Genomic DNA, 13,231 nt, shown 5'->3' with positions numbered 1-13,231 from the left:
AAAACAAGTCATATCCTGAGCACTTGAAAAAGGGAAAACAACTGAACGGGAAAACTTCCCTCAAAGAATTGTAAGCATTGCAAGAAAAAAAAAATTAAATCTAAAACTTTTCCAAGTAAAACCCTTAAAAAGAAAAACAAGGCCATTCAAAATATATATTTAAAAAAATCCATTATCTGGAAGTTCGGTAAGGGACTGTATAAGTTGTATGCAAAGAAAACACCTAATAATTGAGTGTTTCATACATCAATTGAACTTTTTTCTGCAGTATATAAAGAAAACTAGACGCTAGAAATTAATGCACTATTTCCTTTAAAACAAATTACTTTTCGTACTTTTAAAACTAAAGTCTGAAGTAAACAGAAACAAAAAAACCAACAAATTGAAACTTGAAACTGGCAGCGAAATGTAAGGTACCCACCCTAAATTACCCAACCTGCCCTGACACTGACAGAGTTGCGGACAACTTGGCAGCAAACGGTAAAGAGGTGCGCTCGAAGTCTGGCACTGCAGGGGCAGCAGTGTGACTATGCAAGGCGTACATTAATTTCATCACAGCATGAAATGAGATAGATGTCAGGCGATTCATTACTGCATTAATCAGGCCCCGGCAAGGGTGTTGACAATAGTCATTTGATACGAGCAGGTCATTTAGGAATGGACCTAAACTTTTGAGTGAGTGACAATTTTTTTTTGGTAACAGTTCAATCATTGTATTGAGTTAAACCATTGATAGCTCCATGGTATGAGTGACTGACAACATTTTTGTAACAGTTCAATCAAAGAATTAAGACATTTGATATCTCTACTGCAGAACCGTAACCTGAGCCGATCTCAACTTTTTTTTTTTTTAAAGTGCATTTCTGTGTTACTCTCTGAAACTTTCACAACAACTGAGTCTTCACTAAAACATGTTGTTCTTATGACATACAAATGTTACCCTTGCCCTAAAAAGATTATCTAACCGTACGCTCAGCTTGCCAGATTGCAAAACACTGCTGCCAGGATTGCTTCAGTGCATTTCATTTCATTTATTCTGGTTGTGAAGCCAAGCTAACTTAAAGGAACACGTTGCCTTGGATCGGTCGAGTTGGTCTTTGAAAAGCCTTTGTAACCGTTTTTTATAAAATGCATATAGGTAGAAAGCTGTTGTAAAAGTAGAATACAATAATCCACACAAACATGCCTCGAAATTGCATGGTTTTCCTTTTACCTCGTCGACTAAACACGTCGGCCATTTATGGGGGTCAAAATTTTGACTCCCATAAATGGCCGACCATGTTAGTTCGCACAGTAGAAGGAAAACCACGCAATTTCGAGGCAAACTTGTGTGGATCATTGTATTCTACTTTTAAAACATCTTTCCAACCATATGCATTTTATAAAAAACGGTTACAAACGCTTTTGTTTTGACCAACTCGTCCGATCCAAGGCAACGTGTTCCTTTAATCACTGTACTATTCAAGAACCCAAGGAAGGAAGTTTCAGTTTTAGATGTGGGATAAAAACACCAGAGAATTATTCCAGGGAAAAACCCACACAATCAGGTAGGGAGTGAAAAACAAATAAGTGACCGAAAATTCACTATTATTATAAATATTAAGGAAGTTGAATGTAACTCAAATCAAGTAGGAGTGAAGTAATAAATCAAAAAGCAAAGAGAAACTTAAGCAAAGAGAAACTTGAACAGAGTACATTCGAACATAGAGCAAAGAACTTCAAAGTGATACTCATTCACTGATATCGATTGTCTCAAAGTAGATAATTGTGGATATTTATTAGTATTTTATACTCCAGACCTGGAATTACAGGCAGGCCATAGAGGTGGCCATGCCTCCGTTGCCCCTGATCTTGGCCTTCGTGCCCTTTAAAAGTTTCCAATTGAAAATGGAAAAGTGCCCTTTGCAAAATGAAAATGGCCTTGCCCTTTCAGCATGTTCAAAGATGAAACTCCAAGCCTGCATACTCCATCAATATTAAAAATAAAATGAGCATGGATGAAACACGATATGTCCTCACGCTTTTCTCTAACACTTCAAAATACTCTTTCTCAAGGTCAATGTGACAGGCTAAACCTAATCCCTGCTATCAACCACCGATTAGTCAACGACACGACGGATTCCCAGTATAAGTCGAGTACAACACAGAAAAATGATCCGATGTTCGGAATGCAGTGCATGGGAAGCTCATCTATGAGCAAGCTCCCATCGCATGAACTGAACGCTGCGAGGAATGAGGATATACGTCCGGCCAAATGTGACCAATCAATCTTTGCCAACTCGTCATTTCTTGAGTTACGGCCAACGGACGCTGAAAGAATGTTGACAAACTTTGTCATCCTTTATAATGTTGTTCGATGTTTTTAAAAGGCACTGGACACAATTTTGTTTTTGGGGTGCCCCGAGGCGATTGAACCAACCCTCTTCTGGGCGCATTACCTCCTCACACCAATATCAAATCCATCCACCAGTATTGGTGACAGCGGGTGCCAACAGCATCTCTGGCTGCACCATTCGGGAACGGACACCAACCCACAAAAAACTAAGAAATGATCCATCCATGATTTGCTTCTTAGATTAAAATGCTTTCGGATGAAAACTTGTCCAAACCATTACTTTGAAGGGAATCGTTTCTTAAAATAGTTCATACTATCAACAGCTCTCCATTGCTTGTTACCAAGTAAGTGTTTATGCGACCAACAATTTTGAGTAATTACCAATAGTGTCCAGTGCCTTGAAAATAAACCAGTCAATTGTTCTGAGAGAGACAAGCTAAAGTCCAAGGTACAAGACAAAATTATGATATCCTACTCAAACATCCCTGGCAGCAAGGCCAAACATTTTAACCTCTGATGAGAAAACCTTTCCTAAAACCCAAGAACCTTCCCCCCCCCCCCCCCCCGAACCCCCCTCGGATGGTCCTTGCTTTCTCTCTAATCAACATTAAACAATTTCAAAACCTTGAACTTTAAAAACCAAACCAACAAAGTGAATTTTATGGACCACTCAATATAAAGTGACACATTGAATCAAAAGGTTTGTGGGAAAGAAAACACCGAGGGGGACACAAAACAAAACATCTAACGGCATTGAGGAAAAACTGTTTACAAAAGCGGAACCTTGATCTAGGAAAGTGTGGCAGCCTTTCCATAATGATTTACAAGCACTCTCTAGAAACAATGTCAAGACCTTGGTAATGATAATTGCTGGCTTGTCTTTACCTTGCCGTAACAGGCTCTGGGCTTGTTATGATTTACACCCCATCAGAGTGAGAGTTCAATGTTTGTTAGTTGTTTAGTTTTTTTATCGGCGCTTCTTGGCTCTTGGTCAGGGACGCAAATTTTTGGGAAAAAATCAACAAGAACACATGAACTGAGTGAGGCACATGGGCAGCACACCGTATCACCGCTAACTCTGCGTATGTCTCTAACCCCTGGAAGGGAATCTCTGATCATTGTCTTTGATAGGTTATCATTTACGCGCAAAACTTGAAACACTGTAAGTTTTCAAAAAGTTCTTTCTCAACATTGACCGCCAAGTTTTCTACAACTTTCAATGCAGCACATCAGGCCTGTGTGCGATTAATGCCCAATGCAGACTGGAGACAGGACTAATTTAAATACACATTATTTTGATACTATCACACTTCCAGGGGACTTATGATCGAGCAATACATTCAGGGAAAGAAAAGAAAATGGCATGCCGAGATCATACACCACTGCGGACAAGGATGAAAACGAGGGGCCTTCACTCTGGCTGTGGCCATGGTAACCTGTAGGGAAGAGTAACTTGTAAGGAAGCGTTACTTACCGGAAGAAGGAGCAGAGATTCAAGAGTGTGCCAAGATGTCCCTCGCTTCTCGTTACAAAGATGAATAAAGTCCCTGTTGTTATTCCTCAGAAAGAGCAAAAGTCTGCATCAAAAAGAAACAATTTAAAACTTCATTCTTTGTTTGTTATGAGGAGGGAAACTGACTGGGCAAATTTTAAAATAATTTGGGTTCAAAATAAAGATGACTAGAGCAGGATTTAAACCTGTGACTTCTGGATTAAGGTGCTGGCACTCTTCCAACTGAGATATCTAGCCCTATGTTGCCGAACTCCCTGTTTTGTCAATATCTTTGTTCAGGGGTACCAGTCAGAAGTCATTTAACCTGTAACTGCCATACAGCCAGGGATCCCACCCAAGTTTCTGTAACAACCTGGGAAGCAGCAGCAGATGGGATCCTCTTACAAGGGGATGCAACTTTTTATTCTTTCTTTATTTTTTCCCCCCGAAAAAGTTTTGCAAATAATTGTGTCACACAAACCTCCAAGTTTTGCAAAAATTGTGTCACACAAACCTCCAAGTTTTTCAAAAATGGTGTCACACAAACCTCAAAGTTTTGCAAAAAATTGTGTCACACAAACCTCCAACTTCAGAGGTTTCTATCAAATTTTAGATTTGAATTTGTAAAAAAAAAAAAAAAAGCTTGACTTTCAGTCTGAAAATTCAGAGATTTATATAAATCCTCCAGTAAAATGTTTCTGTTTGAATTTATCAAAGTTATAGAGAGTTTTGAGACGAGGACAAAATTCCTCTCCCACATAATTTTGTTTCTTTGCGCAATTGAAGTGTCTGACCCAACTTTGGCTTTATGTGTAGGCGGCCATAAGGTGCTGACTTGCAGGTAAATAAACACGACTGTGTCTTTGTTTTGGTGTTTACACTAGAGACTGGAGTGGAACACACTTGGGTAAACATGGCCGGCTTGGATGACCAGAGTTGCTGCAAATTATTTTAAGAGTCCAGAGGGAAATGTTTTGAGACCCTATAATAGGTCGTCTGTGATTTGTTCCTTTTTGACAAGATTCAGCCTGGTATATTTTAAGTGAATGTATATATATAAATAAATAAATAACAAATAAAAATAAAGATTCTAATTTGAGCATTGCATTTTATATTTTTATATTCAAATATTTTGTTTGAAATCCACTGAGTAAAAATTTAAACAAAAATTTATATACTTTTTTACTTGGAACACATCTAACAAGAGGTGTTTTCTACTGGCCTTGCTCATAGCTTTTTTACCGTTCCTTATTTTATGGGGCATTTGCTTAGCAGAAATGATTAACCAGCTACCATCCAAACAAATGACAATTACTTGAAGAAACCCACACATGGGCACCACCTACAAACACAATAGCATCTTAATCTATCTGAGACGAAATTTCCATACAATAGATCCATCAACGCTCTTTCTTTTAGAAGTTTCAGTTTCTATAAAAAAATCTGTCCTTGAAGGAACAGATCAAAACACCTGTGTGGCGAGGACATCACTTAAGGGGAGAAAAAAAATTAACTGTGTATGATGAATGCCAAACCATCTGGTTATTGCGGGTTCATATGAAATATAATAACGGCAGGGAATTTTTTTCTTGGGGGGAAAACTCCGCCAGAAAACAGGAACTTATTAATTCTGCTTGGATGAACACGAAACCACTTAGACTGGGAATGTTATCAGTTAAGTATGAAGGTTTTTGAATCAATTCTGTTGATTTTATTTGTTTCATCAAATATTGAACTCGAGGTCTCGAAATCAAATTCGTGGAAAATTACTTCTTTCTCGAAAACTACGTCACGAAAACTACGAGGGAGCCGTTTCTCACAATGTTTTATACTATCAACCTCTCCCCATTACTCGTTACCAAGTGAGGTTTTATGGCGATAATTATTTTGAGTAATTACCACTGCCTTTAAATAGACTATTTTGAATGGGCCCTCAGCTTGTACACAAGTACACCTCAGTGTTTATTTTTGTAAATGTTGCCATTTAGCCTTCAAGAAAGACACTGCTACATAGGGCTGAAAATGTCTGACCACTACGTTGCAATAACTAGAAAACTTTATAACCAACCATCTCCCCCCCCCCCCCCCAATGACATCTGTACCCCCTTCAAGGTCCTCGTCCGTCTTGGTGTTCCCTGGCTCACTCTCATCAGCTCCCAAAACATGAGAGCTCTCTTGTACTTTTTACTTCCTTGTTCGTATAATAAGATTTGTATGCAGACTATTTTGCATCTAACGGGAAAAGTACTTCATTGTTTGTTTGGCTGTTCGCTTTTTGTTGTTGAAGAGATTAGATTCATTCCATCCTCTTAGTTTTCAATGAACAGATTATGCAAATCCAATCTGTCAAAATTTCATCAAAGAATGCATTTATTATTTTTATTATAACTCTTTATTTTACTCTACTTCTTAAAACAAATCGCACATTTTGGCAAATCTTTTTTTAAATACACATTTGGGATGTTATTAGTGACATCTACATTTTTTCCCGAGCAGTTTTCATTCTTGTTCTACAGTTAATTACTAATTAATTTAACATGCTGTGATTGCAAAATAAACATGTTTGCATGGTTTAGGGTCTCCACTTAAAAATGTCAACCTTTTATTGGCAAACAGTTTTTGTATCAATGATTTCGAAAAAAGTATGACTTCAAACGCCATTTTCTCCAAACTGTGTGCTGCGGTTGCTAAATTTGCCCTTCGAGAAAACAGTGATGAATTTGTCCAACCTGTTATCAAGATGCTCTTTCCACCCTAGCACCCTGGAGGAGAGTGTCCTTCCAGAGCCACTTGAAGATGACTGGAGTCAATCTAGAAATCGTCTCACTCCATGGCCCATTGTAAACAACAAACGTGACTGGCTCATGACCCAGGGACCTGTCATGGACACTGGATTGTACACAACGTGCCAAGAGTTGGGGGGTAAACCACAAACTTGAGTAGGTTGTGGGGGCGGGGAAGTCAGATTCTGTATCAAACCAGGCCTTGCTGTGGTATATATTGGACAAGGGTGGTTGCCCACGTTAACAGAAGGAGACCAAGCCGGCTCTTCTCAGAGCCAACACTCCCCCCCCCCCCAAACGAGATTTTACACTCGTAATGGTTGTACCCGCAAGTTACTTCTTGTTTTTAACACCATGCAAAGCTTCAAAAGGGGGCGTGTTGAGAGATGGGGGAGAGGTACTGTAAAGGACTCAATGTTTTTGAAAACTTAAACATGTAAGGGAAAAGACTTTGTGGAACAGGAACAGTACGGTACATTTGGCTACTCATACCCACACTGTACCCATGGAGTGATACATGTATATCAATCCATGGGTACAGTGTGGGTAAGCGTAGCCAAATATTTCTTATGTTTTGAATGGAACTTAAGATTGCAAAAATCAGAGGAAATGGCCAGCTAGCCAAACTTTTTTACAAGTTTTTGAATTTTTTTATTTCTATAGTTTTGTTACAAAAAAAAAGATCAAGGACACTTGCTGATCAGATGAAAACTTTCATGAAGGCCTTAATTAACATGATTAACATTGCTCAAAATTTGTCATACAAAACCTGAGGATGCCTCCAAACCAAATATGGAAATTTGAATGTTGCACATACGACCACACGGCCACAAAATCGCTCTTAACTTTAAGAAAAACATTGGGTTGAGGGACAGGTGAACAAACTATGAGACTTTCTGCTAATTGAAAGTTTCCCTCTGAAGTTTGTTGCTTTTTCGAGCCAATTGTTCATTCACTTCACTGAACACATCCGGACTAAGGGGGATAATGATTGTCACCATGGTTACCAGCTGCTAATTACCAGAGTCGTCTTCGGGTCAAGACTGACCATCTGGCTTGCAACCTCCGAGATCCTCCTTTATCAATTCAAAAGTTTCACGGCACTTTATCATCCCAACCTTGGGGTTACACAGTCACGTTTCTCTGGTCGGTTTATTATGATCTTTCCGCATGTGTTATATTTTGGAGTGAATTCGCCGACTCCCCACAAGGTATTTCAAGGATTGTCAGACCTAAAATTAAACAGAGGCTGACGGAGACCATGGACTCCTTTGCCCTACGTCTTGGCCTTGATGCCCCTTCTAAAGTTTCCTATTGGAAGTGCCTTTTTCCATTGCCCTCTCAAAAATGAAACTCATCATTCTGTCCACAAAGGTAAACTCTTTTTTTTCAAAGCTGGGATGCAACTTATGCTAGCAGCATCCAGGAAGTGGACATGAAGTTATAAAGAGTTTTTTTAATGAAACAAACTTCCTTATGAATACTTCTTTTTCATGTTGTGTCCAAAACCCTCAAGAATTCTTTCAAAAAAGTTGTGAACTACACAAAAAAACGTGTCACATAATTATACACCATACTTCATTACTTCATACTTACAATCTCATGACTCTGAACTGGCTGTAGTAATTAGAATATTCCTCAAGAAACTCCTCTGTAATCAGTTGACCTGTAAGAAAGCAGTTAATTCAGTCAAAATTATTAAGACATTAAGAAAAACAACCTTAAGAAATGTTTTCATGAAAAGGAGTTGGGAGAAGTGACTTTCCAAAGATAAATACAAAAATTCAAATGGCAGTTCCCGAGATGTTTGTATCATTTTATTGTTTTGGAAATGTCAACAAAGTTTTTCAAAACATTTTTTTTCACACCAAAATTTTTAAATATTGCATGAAGAGGAAAGCATCTGGATTTGAGCAATGCTTTTGTTTAACTTTATTTATTTGATTGAACTGATTTTATCAATGCATTTTTATTATTATTTTGTTTTCTGTTGAAGTGGAGTTATACTTCTCCGTTTATTTACCAACTACATCAGCAACAACATACATCAATAAAACAAGCTCCAATAAATACTGCTGTCATGTAACAGATACAATGAGCTACGGGAGGTAATACAAAGACAGTAAATTGATAACATACAAACAAAAACAAAAGACATAAATGTTTAAATATAAATTTTAGCGCGTCCTAATCACTGTGTTTGAGAAAAACAAGGGGGTGAAATTACTCTAAACAATAATATAGTTAATAAAACAAAAATATTGATGCATTTCATATTCATAGGCCTATTTCTCTTAATTTTCTCCTGCATTTATTATTGTATTTCGCTGTGTTTCATCTAAATAAATTCAAATTAAATTGTTGTTCTTTGGTAGTATTATTCAAATTATGATCCAGTAAACATTTTGAGCCCCAAAATTCAAGCCAGGGAGAAGTGCACAATTTTAGCAGTGGGCAGCACACATTTTTGGTTTCTTCAACACATAAACTACATTTCATTTTTTTCCAGAGGTCAACTCACCAATCGTGGATGTGTTGGGATTCCAGCTCCGTGCAACTTCTTCAAGCTAGAAACAGAATAGAAAACCTCATTAAATATAAGAATAACAAAAGTCTTTTATAGACTGATGAACAAAATAATGATTGGCTTAGAAAATAAGGGACATTTATGTATCAACTCAAACTTGCAATTTTAACCCCTGACCTCATCCAGAAAATCTTAAGAAGAAGCAGGGATGTCAATTACAAAAAGAAAATTGAATTAGCCTCCGTGCCCCTGGATATTGCCTTGGTGCCCTTAAAATGCTCCAGTAGAAATTTACAATTTTTTTTTTTATACCCTTGCCCTTTCAAAAAGGAAGCATACAGGCCTGTGAATCACAGGCCTGAGGTGAAAGTCTTCCACAGTTTTGTATAATAATAGCAATATATAATATCAAAGTCTTATATAGCGCACGTATCTACCAAACAAGGTACTCAAGGCGCTGAGTATATACTGTATACAAACTTTCAGAAAGAAAGATAGGTTATTGCAGTGATGAATTCTGAGACCCAATTATTTAGCACCTCGTAAGGGTTTACATGGTGCTACTGCGCATACAGCAGCCACAGCCAGGAGCACCGCAGCAAACCCCTTCTCTTTTCGATAAGTGCACTGGGTTCTTTTACATGCGTTACACAACACATGGGACCAACGGCTTTACGTCCCGTCCCATCCAGCAAAATTGGATGAGCGGAAACCACTGATAGAACAGGCTTTAGCTGTTACATTCCTGATACTTGACTTTTAGGGTTGAACCCATTGCATCTGTCCGCAGTTAGTGATCCGTAATGCATTAGGGATATCACAATATTGACTCTCTCATAGACCCAAACCCTTCCATCAAGACTCCAGAGACTTAAAGAGGTGTCAATGAACTTCAGCTTTAAAGAGTGGCTCCCAAGGAATTCAGTTTTTTGATGCACTAATTTTTCCAATGAAAAAAGTCCCCTATGAAAGTGGGGAAAAAATTGTGAAAAAAAAAATCCAGGGGCAAAGCGACAAAGAGTACCATTTTGTCCCGGAGATATAAATATACATATAGTAATAGGTATCATTCACCTATAAATGTATACATCAGATGTACAACATTGCTCCAAATAATTAACCTAACACAGTAACAAAAGTGTGGGAACAAGCTTTAGCGATAACATAAACCCCCGCCCCAACTCCCACCCATCTTCACTGTGTACCTGTAGTTTTTCAAACCAAACTCATTGCAGTAAATAAAAACCTCCTGAGGTGGTTGTCCACACCTGAGCATTGTGACAGATGGCAATACATTCATCCTACAGGCTAAAAATCCCTGTAATTGTGCACGAGGTTTCTACACTGCCATCAAAATTAGCTTTTTCAACTTGCCTGGGGATTCGGTGTTGACCTCTATGCTACATTGTAAATCATTATCAATCTATGATGAGAAGTTACATATTATTAGAACTCAGAGGCATTTTTTACCCCACAGATAGCCTGTTCGCTGAGGTGACCTGGGGACATACATTTTTTGAACGACAGAGGGGTGAGAGTCGATTGCTGTCAACTAAAGTCCAAAACTATATGAACCAAATTTCAGGAGGTACAGATGAAATTGTATAACTTCCACCATATCGACCCCTGGAGTGCGTGTAAGCATGGAGGTACATGGTATAAGGAGCTTTGTACGAGCTCGAATTTAAAACTGGACCACAGGCAACGCCCCATGGCCAGTGATTTTACATAATGGGCCAGTAATATTACCACTTTATCATACAAGTTTGGTGGTCTTGTGTTGTCAAAATTAATACTTCGCTAAAAGTTTGTTTCATTTTTGACTGCTTTATCAATGATTTATAGATTGTAAAAATCCAATGTGGTGGTTCAGGAGTTATGATTTTTTTTTCAAATAATAAACATCAACTTCCGTTTTTTTTTTAAACTGGGAGTCAAGGTCAAATAGCCTCACAGTTTGTGTTTGGCTAATAAGACCTTAACAACGATGTGTTATAAGTTGTAAAAATCCAATGTGTGGTTAAGGAGTTTAACAAAATAGTTAACGGCCTGACGTTTTGACCCTAGCAGAGTCTTTCTCAAAGGCTCTATGACAACAAAACACCGTATAAACAGAGAACCAACAATTCTCTCAGTTATAATATGTTTCTTTCAAAATGACGTTTAGATGATAAATATCCACGGAAGAAGAAAAAAAAGGGAACAAAAACAAGAGTTGTACGTGCACGTATTGCACAAACACCTTCAAAGGCAGACCCTAGACAAAAAACACCCATTATGAAATGAAAGAGAGTATCTCACAGGTGTGGTGTAACTTTCACTATTGGAACCTCCATCAATCACTTTTAGGCTACAGTTTCTTTTCTCTTCACAATTTGGCAAAATTTTGACAGGAATTTATGATGACAATGCCTGGGCTGTATTATTTACGACCAACTGGTTAGTGTACACGTGCCTGGGCACATGTAGGTGCTGTTCCCTTCCTCGACTCTCGTCCATCAAATAACCAGTGACATCACTTGATTACAAAATAATAATAAATAACGATATTTATAAACTGCATTTGTATCTAGGACATATCACTGTTTAGTCCCCATGCGCTGGATGGAGGGAGAAAAGAGGACAGGCACGATTTGTACACACAGCTCAACGGAACGGAAGAAAACTTTAAATTGGCCAAATGTTATTGGAGATAGCATCAAGCGTCTAGATTTTTTAATCAACTTTGATATGAAAAAGGGGTCACACCTCAAAACATATTGGCTATGATTGTGTAATGCTGTGCTGTACGGTTTAAGGGTTCTTGATTTTCAAAGATTTGTATTGTTGTTGCGTTGTTTATTTTGTGACATTAATTATTCACACCTACATAATAATGTACTTGTAAATAACATGTGCTTGTCTTTGTAACTGCCATCATGAAATAATATTTAATGAATTGAATTGAATTGTTCATTGAATTAAAAACTTGTTTAGCTGTGACTTTTATAACTGGTGAATTGATGTGGAAATTATTATTAAATTATTAAATTATGACACAAAATGTAAAACCCCATAATATGACCTGTGTAGTGTCCAGTGCCTGACAGAAAAGCCCTGGAATGTACAAGGACTCTTGTTGTAAACAAAGGTTACTGATACATTTAATGGAGCTTGAATACACAACATCTTGGGTTCGATTCCCACCAGTGTTATTGACCACAATATATTCAGTGTTTTATAATGGTGCCGTGATGACAGGGGGGAAAATCTAATCTAAAAATTCAAAACTTTCATAATTTTCAAAAGCTCTTGCCCCACTACTGAAATATGAGGGACATTTCTAAGAGAGACAAATGGGTCAGTGTACGCCTCTGTGCTTGAAAGGAAACTTTCTGGTGAAATTCAGACACCTATTATAACTAGGTGTGCATCTGTCCTTTATGGTGTAAGCTATAGCAAACTGTGCAGAGAGACACCTCCTCCGCAGTTAACCTTGCAGACACTTGTATGAATTTGTCAAGTCTCCACACCATGAAAGAAAAAAGACTATCCAAACACAACCGCAGCCCTTTGGAGTTGTAGCAGTGACCAATAAAGACAATCGTAAAAGGCGTGTGTGGGTGAAACCATGGTGAAACACAGTAGTATAAAATGTACACTGTCTCATGGTCATCGATTGTCACCAATGACATAACCGATTTGTCCTTGCAGACAGCAGAAATAATGATGGTGGACATGGAAGCAGCCCACTCTATTTTAGAATTCCAAGAAAATATTAATTCACAATTGGAATTACACATCAGGAGGGTATACCAATTAGTCAGTGGGTGGACCATCCCTCCTTAATAAATAATAGGTACATAGAAAGGCCCACTTAATCTACCCCAACAAAACCAACTTCGGCAATAAAAACAAAACCCTTTTTTTTTCTTCTAGATAATTTGCGTTGGATTCTTTTCAATTTGCAGTATTACTGTAGCCACTTGGCTCTTGGGTTTGTTGTACTTTTTAAATAACTTTAAAATAAAATAATGCAATTTGTTATCTTTTATCTCTGTGCATTGAATCGATTTTGGCCTTTTGGCTACCTGTTTCAATTTAAATGAGTTAAA

The 13,231-nt window shown here is 37.9% G+C and overlaps 1 protein-coding gene across 3 annotated transcripts in view; it reads right to left on the bottom strand.

Moving 5' to 3' along the window:
• Positions 1–13,231, bottom strand: part of LOC139946972 (uncharacterized) — a 145,324-nt gene that overhangs the window by 93,928 nt on the left and 38,165 nt on the right. For all 3 annotated transcript variants that reach the window (XM_071944768.1, XM_071944769.1, XM_071944770.1), the window contains exons 5-7: positions 9,132–9,177; positions 8,207–8,276; positions 3,810–3,912 (exon numbers count right to left, since the gene is read on the bottom strand). In XM_071944768.1, the coding sequence (XP_071800869.1) occupies positions 3,810–3,912; positions 8,207–8,276; positions 9,132–9,177 (219 nt within the window). The remainder of the gene's footprint in view (positions 1–3,809; positions 3,913–8,206; positions 8,277–9,131; positions 9,178–13,231) is intronic.

The sequence above is a fragment of the Asterias amurensis genome, chromosome 14, assembly GCF_032118995.1.
Source record: "Asterias amurensis chromosome 14, ASM3211899v1".
Classification (NCBI taxonomy): domain Eukaryota; kingdom Metazoa; phylum Echinodermata; class Asteroidea; order Forcipulatida; family Asteriidae; genus Asterias; species Asterias amurensis.
The sequence above is the reverse complement of the archived record's forward strand: the minus strand, read 5'-3'. Positions and strand labels throughout refer to the sequence as shown.